Source organism: Eupeodes corollae, chromosome 2, assembly GCF_945859685.1.
Source record: "Eupeodes corollae chromosome 2, idEupCoro1.1, whole genome shotgun sequence".
NCBI lineage: Eukaryota > Metazoa > Arthropoda > Insecta > Diptera > Syrphidae > Eupeodes > Eupeodes corollae.
In genome coordinates, this window is record NC_079148.1 from 40,806,667 (window position 1) to 40,822,488 (window position 15,822).

The window sequence follows — 15,822 nt, forward strand, 5'->3', positions numbered from 1 at the left end:
TAAAAAAGCCCTAGGAAGGATACATTATTCCTTTCTTTGTTTTTAACTATTTAAAATATTGTCTTTGATTCAAACAACATCAAAGATTTTAAAAATTCCTCTAAGTCAAAAAATTATCTTCACATAGATTTATATATTAAAGTACCTACCTAAAAATATCCTTTAAATATTGAACCACGTTAAACATAGCATTGTGCGATTCAGTTCCCTGATGTGCATTTTATATTTTTTGTTTTTATTAACAACATTTTTGGGGAATATGACAACCGGTCAAAAGAATTTAAAAAAACATCGACATTTTATGAGAAGAATTTGATATCAGTGAGTACCTAGTAAAAATTCGCAATCCGAAGTGCACAAAAAAGCACGTTAGATATTTTCTCGTTCAAAGAAAAAGAATAAAATCATATCACAGATTCTTTTGCTTTATTGAATTTTTTAGAAATATGTTTAAAAAACAAAAAATGATAATTTCTTCTTCAATCAATTTTTCTTATAAAAAGTACATATATACCTACACCTACCCTAAAGATAAATAAGATGCAAAAGTTAAACTACTTTATGTTATTTTTTTTTTTCAAATTATAAAAGCAAAAATCCAATCGAGAAACTTTGCCACATCCGTGTAAATAACATATTCATCTTTATTACACGACGATTCAGTGTTGTAGGATGCTGGCAAGGACGCTGACACCGTCCCCCGAAGCATCCATCGATTATTCTTAAAAATCATAAGCCCGGCACCAGAGTCACCACTACAAGGACCGTTGCTGCCGTTTCGTGAACCCGCACAGAAAGTCCTGTTCGATGAGAGACTGCGAAATTTATCATTTGTCTTGAAGCACACTTCATTGGAGACAATCGGTGCCGCAACCACTCGGGGGGTTGTTACAATGGATGTTAAGTTTCTGGAATGTTTGGCTCCCGATGATGCTGTTGCAGCTGCTGCACCCCAACCAACCACGATGCCACGTTCGCCCTCGATGTACTGTGTGTCTGTTGAACTCGACCACATGCAAGCTGGTCGGATGAAAGCGTTGAATCTGTAAAAAGCAAGTGGGGAGGGAAAAATGAAAAATGCAAACATTAAATTGTACCTAGTTAATCTTTCAATTTAAGTTTTAAGTTCAAAAACATCATGAAACATCTTCTCATGTTTTTGTTTTTTGAAATATTTTCAATCCCCATTTCATTGAAACAACTTTTACTATACTTTCTTACTTAAATGCAAGCTCATCAATGTCTCCACAACATAAAGTTGTAAATTATAACAAGTTTTAATTTTGTAGTTGAAACATTTTAGTTCAAGGAGTTTTCACATTTCAAAACTAACGCAAAAGAAGGGAAACATTTGAAAAAAAAGGAAAATCCCCATTGCAGACGGGGTTTTTATGAAGTTCTTTTTTGAAAGGAGAAAAAAATTAGATATCGACTTACCTAACTTCACTCTTGAGGACAACCACAGCGATATCGGCGTCGTACGACTTCAACTGACTATCATAGTCCGGATGGATAAATATGTCATCGCATGAAGCCGCCAACGATCCTTCTTCGCTCCAATTCTTCAGATTGTGGCGACCTAGGAAGACCAACACCTCATTGGGGCTATACCTCCGTTTGTTTGAGTAGAAACAATGTGCCGAGCTTATTACTATCCGCGAGGATATAAGCGTTCCCCCGCACTGGTATGCAAGCGATGTCAAATTGTTCACATATATAGCAGCCAGCCATGGCCATGCTCCTCGTGTTATCATGAGTGATGAGGCTGGTAGGGTGTCTTCATTAAAGTCCTCTTCGCCGGCAGTCTGAATTTCCACCCCACCAATGGACAAACGAGGACGACTCTCACCCGTTCGGCCGCAAATATTCCGGGTCTGTTTCAAGGGATGTCTGAAAAACTGAGAATTTTATCATTTTCAAATGAAGTCTCCTTACGCCGCCACCGCGCTTTGCCATGGCAAAGATATTTACTTTTCATTTGCTGCAAACGGCAGAAACTTGGTATCGAAAGTTTCGAGGAAAGAACTGTGAGGCAGAAGTCCAACTCCTGCACCTGACATTTGTGGCGGTAATGACTGAGTTGGAGTAGATGGCAGTTGTGGTTGAAGTGAGGGGGGATTGAATTCCTCATTAGATTGTATAAAGGTGAACTTTCTTGTGTGTTCCAATTGAATCTGTGTGACAAATATGCTATGATCTGTAATAGGAGAGAGAGAGAAAGGGAAGGTGGAAATGATTTAGGTTATAGCACTCCAAGGAAGATGGATTGAATTTTTGTGTTTGTTTCCTTTTTTTCAATTGAAAACAAAGTGCAAAGTGTAATAGGAAAAAGGATAAAAACGAAAAAAAGGAAAAACTCACCTGCTGCTCCAACACAAACGATTTGATTATTTGCCGCAATCTGAAGCAGCTTTGGCGGAAAGGGATTCTTCGGAAATTTGATTTTATACAATACCGGTGTATCTGCTTGGTATTGGCCTCTGGTTAGAAGTTCTATCTCTCCTAGATAATTCTGAAAGGAATAAGAACAAAAATTACTTGAATACTTTATTTCGATTTTATGTACGTATGTGAAAAATTTTAAAGGAACTGTTTGAATTGGATTGTGAAACCAGTCAAGAGTGCTTTGTACTTTTTCAAGACTCAGACGATACTTAAATGAGGTTGAGGTAGGTGGCCTTAGCACAGAAGTAGAGAATAGGAACATTTTGGTAAACTAGAAGCTTTAAACTTTGAGTGGAAAATTGACTAAAAGAAATATAAGTATGCAGGATACTGATACTGTTTTTAATGTTAAATGGAAAAGAGAGTAACTGATATTTTAAAATTAGATTTGTAAATTAGCGTCAAAAAAACAGTTTTTTTTTTAAATTTTTTGTACTAAAAATGAATAGCCTTAAAGTATCTATGAGGGCAAATATTTTATAGAACAATATGCTAATTACATAGATTTTGTATTGTTAATGAAATTCTATATTATTATTGAAAAATTGTTCAGTTTAACAATATTTTTTTTAAGTACATTCGCTTCTTTTATTTTTAAAAGTATTAATTTAGAATATGATTTGTATATTAAGTAGATTATTAATTTCACAAAGATCAAAATTAAACAGCCATAATTCAATTTTTTATTAAATACAATTTAGAAAGCAACGATTGTTGTTTGATCAAGGAAACTTTAACGACTTCGAAACCTATAAGAAGTTAAGTTAAAAATCTTTGATCTTAAGAAAAGTTCAAAACTATGATCGCTGCGTTTTTTGTTCAAGATAATCCTAAGAATATAAGAACCCGTGCCATGATGGTTAGTGTGATTTGATGAATCTTTACAGCGTTGAATATGGCGTCGACCTGCTGGTTACTGAAAAGCCATCGTATCCAACAAGCGGCTCCTTTCTGGACGACACCAGACTGCCAGTAACAGACAAAGTAGGTAATCACCCTCGAAACTGCTTACAGAAAGTGGAGTACGACAGTGATCACTGCGGACTGGCTGCTGTAATGCAGATTCCTTGGAGTTGGAGGAATACGTTGCAACGCATTCTTACAATTACAGTAAGATGGCATAGTTCGAGTGGCATAGCCCCACCAAACAACAGAAACCTGACAAATACAGAAATTGACCAACATTTACAACAGATGGACGAAACAATAAAACGAACGATGAAACGAACAATTCCAAAGTATAAAGACCGGGACCAAATGGACGCTTACAGAAATGCGACTATCGACGCACTACGTAGGCACAAGAGTGGCTTACTGACAAGACTCAAAAACTTGTACAGACGACTTACAGACCGACACGACTAGGAGGTTAGGAGCCGTCAATAAAAAATGTCAATCTGTTGATTAAGGAGAACTACAGGTTATCAATTAACAAGTACTGGGACCGCAAGATCCGGTCAGTTAATTCGAGTGACCCTAGTATGTTTCCTAAAATCAACTAGATATTCAGAAAAAAGAACGACAATGACCTTCCGAGTCTGAAACTCCAAAAAACCGACGAGAATAGAGACGTACTCAGGACAGCGCAAATAGATCCAGAAGAAACCATCTTGGACGATGACTTTTATATAATTGAAGATCCCAACGAAAAAGTGGAGGCGGTGGGAGCTGCTTTCCAGCAAGTGTACAAGGTGAATGTTAGCATTCGCCCCAACCACGACCTGGAAAACAGAGCCCTACTCAATCACTTTTACCTTCAAAATGATATGACACAATGGCGATCTGAGAACCGTGGTTTCATGCGGTTCAGTGATGATTCCTTGGCAAATGCCATAATCGCCGAGCAAACGGGACCATGTCCCTTGTTAGTCACTAAGGTTGAGCTTCAGCTCATCTTCAATTCAATAAAAAATAAAAAGTCAACCGGTGTCGTTGGCATATCCAACGTTGTACTAAGACATTAACCGATGGAGGCAATTGACATTTACACCACACTCTTCAATAATGTACTGAATAATGCATATTATCCAGTGCGTTGGAAGACCGCTGTGGTTCATACTCTCCCGAAAAAGAGAAGGGACAACTCCAACCCGTCAAATCTTCGGTCGATAAGTCATCTTCCGAGCATCAGCAAAGTTTTCGAAAAGATCATTTATAGGGCTCTGACTAAGTGGGCTGCGGACAACAAAATAATTCCGGATAAACAGTTCGGGTTCAAGGCGGGTCATGACACAATTCATGCTGCGTCTTAACTCATTTCTGATATCCAATGGAATAAATCAAAACAACAATGCACAGGTGCCGTTCTGGTTGATTTGGAAAAGGCCTTTGACACCGTATGGTTAGAGCGTCTTTACCTAAAATTGAGCAGGCTTGGAATTAGCAAGCCATTGTTGTATATACTTTATGATATGCTTAACGGTAGAAAGTTTGTTGTCAAAAGAGGCAATGTAGCTTCTACCACAACATTCTCAATTAAAAATGGTCTTCATCAGAGAGCAGTGAATTCACCGATTCTCTTCAGCATTTACACCAGCGATCTGATAGATAGTCTTACAAAGGCAATTGCGTACACCGACGATCTAATTGCGTGCAGAACGGCCCGAAAGGTTGAGGTTATTAGAATTATCTTGCAGCGTGATTTCGACAAGATTCAGCGATATTGCGACGACTGGAAACTGAAAATAAATTTTCAGAAGTCGGAGACAATTCTGTTCCGGACTCCGTTGGCTGGGGCCACGAGGGATACGTGTAAGAATTGGTGCAAGATGGTCATCGTTGATCTTCACGGGCAGCCATTAGCGAGCAAAAGTGAAGTGAAGTACCTCGGTATCTGGTTAGATCAGTATGTATATTTCGACAGACATATAAATGTCTGTGCGATGGACTGTCATGCGAGAGGTCTTGGGTTCGATTCCTGCATATGCCACCTAAAGTTTTTTTCACGGTCACTGCCTCTTGCAAGGAATTGACAAATTCTCCAAGAGTAATTTTCGGTATGAAAAGTGCTTTCTCAAATTTGCCGTTCGGATTCGGCTTAAAAAAACTGTAGGTCCCTTCCATCCCTGACAACAGTACTCGCACACAGGAATGGTTGAGAGTTGTCAGTCACTAGGCCCTAGTTCTCAATCGGACTGTTGCGCCACCCAATTTATTTATTTATAATCCTAAGAATATGTGTTCCAACAAAGGTTGCACCTCCCCAACAAACAATCCAATATTGCAACTGTGATTGAACGAAGCTATAATAAACTGTTTCAAGGAGTTTTCGCGAAGGGAATTTTTTAAGATGGTACAAAATAAAAGTCATAGACAAAAGATCCTTTTTCAATTTTGAAGTATGAGCATTCCAATTTAATTTATTATCAATCAATAAACCGATTAGAGAACGTATTCAATTGTAAAGCATTTAGAAGAGCAGTTAAGACTCACATTAAAACTCAGGTCCTGTTGGATAGAGTGCATACATATTTGCTAACTCCAAACTTTTTACAATCCGAGCTATGGAATATGAATTTAGGGGAGAAAAGAGAAAAATAGGATTCATTAAAGAACATTAGCTTAGTTTTATCACTTATGACAAGCTTATTCATACCGGACTAATGCCTAAGAACCTCTTAAACAATGGAATTATTCGATTATGTACAACCACTATCAGCAGGGAAAACTGTTACAGAACCCTTAAAGTCGAGGTAGAAGGTAAAATTTATATATATTAAAATAAAATGGGACCCAGAACCTAGCCTTGGGGAACACCAATAGCTTTATCTAAAGGTCCACTGAACGGATCTCTTATTTTAACTCTTTGTCTTCTACCCTTGAGATGTGAACAAAACCATTTGATAATGAATCCTGTAAACCCAAGTTTTTTTTCAAGTTTAATTAGTAACAGACCATGATCCACAGTATCAATTGCCTTGGAAATATCAATGTAGATAGCAGCTGTGTTAAGACTGAAATAGATCTGGCTGCAAAATTGAAGAAGTGCGTTTTCCGTTCCGCTCGATCTGAACCCAAACTGATTTCTACTAAAAAAGTCAACATTATCCAAATACGATACAATTCTGACTATCATCACTTTTTCAAAAAGTTTAGAAAAAACAGGAAGGAAAGATATTGATCTATAATAATTAAGATTTATAGAATCACCTTTCTTAAAAATTAGTTTAACCTTATCCATTTTTAAGCTGTTTGTAAAAATTCCACTATAAAGCGATACTTTTGAAAAATTGTTAGAAAAAATGTTTTGGTTTATAGAATTGGAGCTATCCAGGGAATTAATAATTTTATATAGCTCATAAGAATCGATAGGCTGAAATAAAAAGCTGTGTTGAGACCTATTTTCTTTATTAAAAAAGTAATCGATTATTTTTTCCTTGGTCTAGACCTAGACCAAGATTACATCACTTACAAAATTCATCTAAGTCATTTTGGAGGAGCAGGCAATCACTAACACTAGAAGTAACAACAAAGGACTTGCTTTTTTTGTCGTTAAAGCTTTTTTTAGCTATCTGAGATATTTATTTTTAAATATTTAAGTTAAAGTCATAATTTTAAGCAGTTTTATTGTTGAAAGCTGTTTTAACGATAGTAGCTGATAAAATAGTAACGCAGCTTGTTTTTTACTTTTTTGAAATATTTTTTAAAAAAATCTATTTTTATCCTGATTCAAGTTTTGCACGATATAAAATAGACAAATTAAAATTTATTTTTGATATTTACTAAGAAGATATTTATTGAAGTTCAAGAACTATTAGTTCAGTTTCAGAAAAAAGGAATTTTGCGCTTTAACTTTTTGCAATTGAATTGTATTTTTGTATATTATTTTATTGTGTGAATTTTGCGACAAATATATTTTCAAGCGATATTCCTTTAAAGGAGCACTAATTCTTTAATTTTCATATTTTGAAAAAATTTCATTACTTGTGTTACTATGTTTTCGGAACAAAATTTGGAACATGATTTCTTATGTTCTTTGGAGTGAGTATGACCCTTTTTATTAAGTAACGAATAATGTTATAGAAGTGATTTTAGAAGTGAAAACCCTGTTGTTTTATTATGAAAATAAAACCATTCAAATAAATTTCAAAACAATTAAACCTCAAAATCAACGAAAAGTAACTCCAAAAATTGTTAAAACTATGTTTTGAAAACTGTCCCAAAAACTTTTTTGTGTATTATTAAAAAGAAAAGAAATTTCAATTTTGAAAACTGTAAGAAAATCTCAGAAAGTCAAACATTGAAAACTGTTGAAATGTGAAAGTTAAAAATATCGTTTTTCTTCTTGAAAATAACCTGAGATTTTCAATTGAATCAAAATGTTCATTTGTCATAAAATTATCGAAATAGTCAAAGCAACAACATGTACTAGGTTACTTCAAAAGTAATTACAATTTTTAATTTTTGCAGCCCCCCAAATGTTTTAATCGAATTACGCAAATTGGTAGTAGGGTTGAATATATGTAGGTCCCTGACAGTAAATGTTTGCACAAAAGAGATTTAATCTCCAAAAATATGTATGATTTCAATTCGGTATAAAACATGTTTTTTTAGTTTTCTTCTAAGAGCTTTCATTTGTTTTTTTCTTATGAAACTATTAAGTGTTTATGTTTATTATTCAATTTGTTTATATTTTTATTCACTCACCGTACTTGGCTTTCCACGCATAGATAATGTCACTTTAATGTTCAACACTTGCCCGACATCAGGATTTTTTAATGACATTATACCAAACCATTCTGCACCATCAAATCGATATTGAAATATTTTCGGACACGGACTTATCGGTACACCTTGAGTTAAAATTTTATTTATTTGATCGAAAACAAGAAACACAATTGTTGTTAAATGAAAATTCATAGTTAAAACTTTTTTAAGGTATTTTGTTTATATGAAAAAAAAACTTAATTATTTTTTTAGTGAACACTTCTTTTGTTTTTTTGGTGTGGTTAATCGAAAAAATTGTTTTGTTTTGTTATTTTTATTTTTATTGAAATTTTTCTACTGTCAATATCACGGAGCGCCATGTTATGAACCTGTGAATGAAAACGATCATGGTTTTACCCAAGAAAAAAATGATTGAGATCGCTGCTGTTGTGATGGACGCATACCTGATATGATAGGAAGAGTGACAGCAATAAAATGTCCCTCTAATCTAGGTAGATTCATGTGTGGATATTTTTTATGGAGGCAAATCTACTTGTCTAATTACTTTTCAAGGGTTGCCGCTGCTACGTTTTAAAATTGTTTGCATATTACTTTGCGTATTATTTTTTGATTTATAGCACATCTGTTAAAAAAGACAGAATATTATTATTTTGTTAATTTTTTCAGATTAGTTCCTATTGGCAATAAATAAAAATCTTTGAGTCATAAAATATCATTGACCTTGAAAATTTTAACATTTTTTGTATAAGGTTGGAATATCTTCTCTAAGATTTTGTCAAAAACATGAAGGAAAAAGTAGTTAGAAGCTTTTGAATTCCATAATGTTAACATAATCATTATATGAATATGAATGAATAATATATGAATTTTTAAAACCCTTTTCCAATTTTTAACCTGTTTTCCTACTTGTACAAAAAATAAAATAAAACACACAACTGTTTGGAATGAACTATATTGACAATCGTATTATTTCAAATATTACAAATTTCAAAATTGGGCACCGCAAAATGATAACAGATTTTGTAGAAGAGTGAAATGCAAACATATTTAACAATGTAAAAGTTACTTTGAAGCCAGTTCTCTTATTTTGCTTATTTTTTGAAAAAAAGTACTTTCAAACTCGAAAAATTCACTTTTTTTAAATTTTGAAAATAAAAAACTCAAACACTTCCACTATTAGCGATTCTGATAAAAGTATAAAAGATTAACATAATTTTAAGCGATGCAAACCATTGTTTAAAAAAATGTTGCTAAAATAGAAAATTCCAGAAAAATCAATGGAAATTGAAAAACAAAGTTATTAACATATAAAATTACTCACACTCATGCAAAATTCACTCATAAAATCCCATTTCTTTATAATCATTTATATTCAAGCAACCACAATAACTGCTGAATAGAAAAGGATTCAAAACAAGGTCATAAAGGTATTATCCTAAACGTTTTATGTCAACATTATCTGTAGATAGGTATTTAATACCACTTGTTCATTTTGAAAAATTCTCATTAGAGGATTACAATCTCTATGACGGTTCTTGATTACATCCGTCACCTCTTTAGTGTTAGTTTGAAGAGGAGATCCTTTTTTTTTGTTTTTTGAAAATACCTGAATCCCTGATACACTTGAGATTAAGTGCGTAAGGGTTTTCCCCGGTGTCTACCTGAATGAGGCGAAAAAATATTTAGGGAAAAACCAAGATGACCATCAATTTAGTTTCCAGTTCCCACCTGGCTATTGCACTGTCAACATCATACAAACAAAGAAAGTGGTTGTAGACGTCTTAGAAAAATAGAGAAAAAAAAACAACCGTTATGAATTTTTTGTACTCGATTTTAATACTTTGTATCGTTACCTTCCTTGCAACGAAGGTTCATTCCTGCAATGAGTTCGTGTGTGGTTCGGTCGTGTCAAAATGTCTCCTCACCCAAAGTTGTCAATGCAAATTGACAGATTGTTTTTGCTGCAAGGACTGTCTAAACTGTTTGGGAGACTTATACACCGAGTGTTGCAGCTGTTTGGAAATGTGTCCCACACAAAATGCCACCGAGGCAGCCCTGTCACCGAAATCACAAATTGGTGATTTTGACGGAATAGCAGCATTATTTGACACACTGACCGAATTCGACGATGATAAGTGGACAATTTATCGGTTTCCCATGAAGGCGGGCTTAAAGAAACATTTCGATGAGACAAGCCGATTGAGAGACGATATTGATTTGGAAGCCATGCAGATGAAGGCATCATCAGTCAAGGCTTCAGTTCCAGTTCCAGTTGTCAATTGTACGGTGATATTTTTGAACACGTGCACATCGAATAAAAAATGCATGCAATATTGTGAGAGCATGGGAGCGAATAGCTATCGATGGTTTCATGATGGCTGTTGTGAGTGCGTCGGAGCTGAATGCATAAATTATGGCATCAATGAGAGTAAATGCCAAGAGTGTCCAGAACCAAGTCCAGAAGAGGATTTGAAACCAAATATGAGTATGGAAGCATTTGAAGAGGATTACGAAGACGAAGATATGTGGGATTATGGAGGAGAGGAGGAATTTAATTTTAACTAATCCAACGCAAACGACAACTCATGTTTGACTTGTGTTTGTTGGTGACTGGTGTTAAGTGAAAAATGTTATAGGTTTATATGAATTAGGTATGTTTGTTTTGAAAACCAGTAAAAAAAATGTCACTTTACAAAAATAGATGGCATAATTGTTGATTGTATAAAGTAATTGTAAATTTATTTGATTAAAAGTACTTTTTTCTAAAATTATTTTTAAATTGTTGTGTTTTTTATTTAGTTGGTTATCCGATTTCAGTTTCTGTCTTTTTACACAAGGTCATATGGGTATCTTCAAATGGACTAATTTTGACGTTGGTTAAATTCCTTTCAATGTGCTATTTTTTTAAAGCAAAGTGAATAATTTTTAGTTCTTGGGTCTGCAGTAATGGGACATAAACTTATGTACTATACCTATATTCTGGAAATTCGTTTATTTGTTGGTAGTTTTCATGATTTTATTAATTTTTAATTTGAGTTCGAACTTCGGACTAATTATTCACATTCTAGTGTTTAATAATGTGCATTAAAACATTGGCCTTTAATTTTAATACAAAATAAATTCACAAATGGATAATAGTTCGAACTTTTAATTTTGTTAACAGGATTCCGGTCAAAAAGTGTTTGTTGTTTTAATTTAGAACTAATTAATAAATAAATTAAAATAATGTGTTTTAAAAAACTTCAACTTTTTTTTTTAACTCCACAAATAACTTGAGTTTTTATTAATTTTGGAATATGTTTTGCCTTTTTGACAGCTGTAAATTGGTATTTTCTAAATTTGGTTTTCTGTTTCATAATTAATAGCCTTACTTCTAGACATAGTTTGCCAAACGTGCAAGTGATTCGGATGATGAGGGCATTATCTAGCTTCGTTGTGGGCCTGCAAAGTGTCCTCCAAGATCGTGCAATTTAACACCCCGGGACTATTTTCTGTAGGGTTATGTATCGCTTGACAACGCTGATAATCCCGAGCCCAAAAGTGGTCAAAAATTGTGCTTGTTGGCGGTAATTTATTCGAGTCAGCTGCGGTTTCCAATAAAAATTGATTACATAATGGAAAACCCATCTTTATAAAATAAAGCTGAATTCTAGATCTTATTATCAATTATATGAGTTTTATTTCTCCTTAAGAACCACTCGCCTAAAAAACACATTTCATAATACGGGACATTCCATAAACCATACTAAAGAAGAAAAAGTATATTTTGTTCGTTTCCTCTTTATTTCCGAACTTAAAAAAAAAATTTTCTTAAGGTTTTGAAACAAGGTATTCTTTATTGTCTCTAGCTTTTCAAATTTAGACCGACTTGTGATTTCTGTAATACAACAAATTTTGCATTCATTAAAAATGTCAAACTCGATATTTTAATGAAATATGACATAACGATAGAGCATACAAAAGTGGGTCCCACGATTCCGTCCGTCTGTGTGTCTGCCCTCACCCCTACAGCTGAATCTATTGCGTCGATTAACTTCAAATTTGGAAATTAGGGTTTTAAGACAATGGGCTTAGATATTTTTAACTTCAAAAAGAAAGGTATTGTAATGGGTCCGATTTGTCGAATTGACAATTCTGACTTTTGTCAACGTTTTAAGGTCCCTAGAATATTAATAAAAGATTTTTAGAAACATGTCTGTGCGTGCGTGTCTACTTTCGTTGTCGACATTTTTTCTTGGTCGTAAATAGCTCAAGAACCAGAAGAGATATTGAATTCAAATAAATTTTGTTTTACAGATAGTAATGCAGAAAGCGCTCTCAAGAAAATTGCGTGTTTTTTAACATATCAGTTTTAAAAAAGTGAACATTTTGGTTAACCCTAAAATTTTAGGAACAAAAAATGGTTTTATCGCCAAAACAATGTTGTGCAACTAAAAATATAGTTTTCAACATCAGGTATATTTTGAAATAAATCGAATTAATAGTTTTTTATATAAAAAATAAAAACCTTAAAAAAACATTACTCAAAGATGGTAAAAATTGAATTTCGACTCAAATATCTTGTTGAAACTTTGAGATCTTATTTTGAGAAAAATCGTATTAAAAATTGATTTTCGACTCAAATACATAACTTTTCAAAACTTTAAGATTTTGGCTTGAATCTAATTTTATCTTATGAGACATACCTATTGTTTTAAAGATTCGATAATTTTTTTTGAAAAATCTAATTGACAGTTTTTCACATAAAATTAAAAACATAAAAAAAATTAACAAAAGTGGGTAAAAAATTGATTTTCGACTCAAATATCTTGTTGAAACTTTGAGATATTGGTTTCAAACTAATTTTATCTCATGGAAAATATTGTTTTCAACATTCGATAACATTTTGAGAAATTTTTTAATAAAAAAAGAAGCTGGGATGCGACCCACATTGATAAATTCCCATCCCGTCTGTCGATTTGTCTGGATTAAAAGTTTGTCCATATGTACTCGTATCAATTTTTACCAAATTTGCGTACTACTTTTTGTAGATTTTATTTTTTTATCAAAAAACGGACTGTTGGATTTTTATATAAAAATTACTTAATATCGAAACCAATATTTTCTGTGAAATAAAATAAGTTTGAAGCCAATATTTTAAATTTTTGAAAAGCTATTTAAGTTGAAAGTAAATTTTCACCAAGTTTTAGTATTGCTTTTTTTTTAGATTTAAATTTTTGTAAAAAACTGTTAATTCGATTTTTCTCAAAATTTTTGAGAATGTTAAAAACAATATTGCTCATAAGATAAAATAAGTTCGAAGGCTAAATTTCAAGTTTTTGAAAAGATATTTGAATCAATATTAAATTTTTACCAACTTTGATTAATATTTTTTTTTAGATTCTTATTTTTTATAAAAAAAACTGTCAATTCGATTTTTTTCAAAATTTTATCAGATGTAAAAAACATTATTCTTCGTTGCTCAAAATGGTTTAGGGGATGAAATAGTATTTTAGTCGTAAAATTTTGGAGGTGACAAATTTTTTTTCAGTTTTTTTCAAACAATATACTTCTTTGATATCACGTTACCATATGTTATATAAAATTTAATTCAAGTCTCTAGCGTTTTTGTTGGTAAGATGTTTAGGGTTAGCCAAAATGTTCACCTTTTTTTCAAACTGTTATGGTAAAAAAACCACCCATGCAATTTTCTTGTGAGCCCTTTTGCCTTATTATCTGTATAACAAAATTTATTTTAAATCGATATCTCTCCTGGTTCTTGAACTATGAACGACGAAAAAAACGTCGCGAACGTACGTACACACGCACGCACAAACATCTTTCTAAAAAATCTTTTATTTCAGATCTAGGGACCTTGAAACGTCGAGAAATGTCAAAATTTTCAATTTGACAAATCGGACCCATTACAATAACTTCCTATGGGAAGCTAAAAATAAAAACCAACAATACCTAAACTGACCGATTACACTGTGTTAGTGTATAGATGATCAAAAATGTTAATGTTTTTATTTCTGATTTTAAAAAAATATTAAACATTTGTCCTCGATTTTTTTAAAGAAATTGCAATATAAAACCCTAAATAATTTCCTATTAAAAATATATGCAAACTCTTTGGATAAGCAAGTTCATTTTTTGCATTTTTTTTTAATTTTAAAAAGAACATTTAATTAATTATTATTTTTTGCAAATCTTTGTCAAAATTTATAAGTATTTTTAAGATCAAATTACAACATTTTATATACAACAAACTTGTTTAAAAGCAACGCTCTAGCGGTTTTAAAAACAATAATTAGTGAAACAATTTTTATTAATTAAGTGGCATTTAAATTTTTGAAGAAAAACTTATATGTTCATTTTTTAAATTTTAAAATGTAAGTATTATTTGTAAACAGAGTCCATAGATTCAGCAAGTTCGTGGACATCATTTTTCAAGAAACTATATTGTTCTCTCTAATATTTGTTCATCCCAGAAAAAACAAGTTAAATTGTATCTTTCACAAAAACTTGAATTGTTTTAAAATCAGAAAACTACAACATTTGTGTTAGTGAAAATCCAACTAACGGTTAAAAGACTGCAAACAAATTTTTTAAGGACACCAATAGGAGGTTATCGGTTCGATCTGCACCCCTCGCTTTTAAAACTTTAGCAAAGATACCACGAGGAAGTCAGAATACAAAAACGAAAAATACAGATTCTCGAAATACACATAAATGTCAATAATTTGTAACTTTATTGACTGTTTTTAAATATTTAGAAAAAAACTAAAATAAACAAATGCCTAAAGAAATACATGACTATACAAATAAATTTAAAAAAAAAAAAACATTTTTGACGAAAAATATTACAACATGGTTGATGGTACACAGAGTTTGTTTTTGTATTTATTGATTTAAAATATAAGTTTTCGTCTTGCTCTAAAAACGTAGCTCCTTCGCCTTTCAATAAATTCAGATTTTTGGTGTGACACCGATGATGTTATGCTCCTTAATTGTGATAGCAACCTTTTCCCGTCTGCTAAAGGATCCAATATTTTAGTTAATTTTTCAAATTTTAAATAGTTTTCCTTAGGTATGAGAGATTTTGTTGTAAAAATCTCTTTAATTTCATTCCTTTCGTTTCTAAATTTATCAGTGTCTGTTTTTGATAGAAATTGATTATTTTTCTTAGTAGAACTTTTATCACACACAAATTCAATAACTGCTATAACAAATATTAAACTCAATAAGTGCCATAAATGAATTTCAATAACTGCAGGTGATTTTATGTCCATAGTTTTAACTTTAATGTGATGACCTTTTTGTTTCAAAATTAGTTTTACTACTGATTAAAAACTTTTCCAGCTAACTCTCTTTTATAGGTACCATAGATATTGTGTCATTTATAGGCATAGCCGTAAGTCTTTTGTTTTGAATGTTATTTGCATATACATAGGTGCTTGTAAAATTGACGGGTTTTATTTTGTTCTCATAATTAATTTTTAATGGTTGAAAACAAAACAATAACACAGCAATGAGTCATGATGATTCAAAAATAATTCAAAAGAAAACATTTTATATATGTATCGTTTAAAGTTGTAAAGAGTTTTCAATAGAGTGACCTTATTTTTGCAATTTAGTCCCCAAACTTCATCGCAGTGGCGTAGGTAAGAATTTGTTCAAGGGTTCACAAGCACTTTTAAAAATCAGTCATAAGGCTTCCATAATCAATGT

The 15,822-nt window shown here is 32.3% G+C and overlaps 2 protein-coding genes across 2 annotated transcripts; one reads left to right on the forward strand and one right to left on the reverse strand.

The window, feature by feature from the left end:
• Positions 1 to 488: 488 nt before the first annotated feature.
• Positions 489 to 8,714, reverse strand: LOC129946789 (serine protease gd). The gene is made up of 5 exons (XM_056057120.1): positions 8,092 to 8,714; positions 2,362 to 2,512; positions 1,972 to 2,197; positions 1,438 to 1,890; positions 489 to 1,043 (listed from the first exon to the last, which is right to left on the reverse strand). The coding sequence occupies exons 1-5, from the start codon at positions 8,302 to 8,304 to the stop codon at positions 578 to 580; spliced, it is 1,509 nt and encodes a 502-aa protein (XP_055913095.1). The 5' UTR covers positions 8,305 to 8,714; the 3' UTR covers positions 489 to 577.
• Positions 8,715 to 9,637: 923 nt separating this feature from the next.
• On the forward strand, positions 9,638 to 10,805 carry LOC129944874 (protein twisted gastrulation). The gene is made up of 2 exons (XM_056054536.1): positions 9,638 to 9,673; positions 9,898 to 10,805. Exons 1-2 carry the CDS (start codon positions 9,638 to 9,640, stop codon positions 10,675 to 10,677), a joined length of 816 nt encoding a protein of 271 aa, XP_055910511.1. The 3' UTR covers positions 10,678 to 10,805.
• The last annotated feature ends 5,017 nt before the right edge of the window (positions 10,806 to 15,822 follow it).

Coding starts and splice junctions, on each gene's coding strand:
- LOC129946789 (XM_056057120.1), bottom strand. CDS start 8,304: ATGAATTTTCATTTAACAACAATTGTGTTTCTTGTTTTCGATCAAATA. Junction 2,513..8,091: donor TGCGTGGAAAGCCAAGTACG/GTGAGTGAATAA, acceptor TATTCCTTTCAG/AATTATCTAGGAGAGATAGA. Junction 1,044..1,437: donor GTCCTCAAGAGTGAAGTTAG/GTAAGTCGATAT, acceptor TGCTTTTTACAG/ATTCAACGCTTTCATCCGAC.
- LOC129944874 (XM_056054536.1), top strand. CDS start 9,638: ATGACGGTTCTTGATTACATCCGTCACCTCTTTAGT. Junction 9,674..9,897: donor ACATCCGTCACCTCTTTAGT/GTTAGTTTGAAG, acceptor TAGACGTCTTAG/AAAAATAGAGAAAAAAAAAC.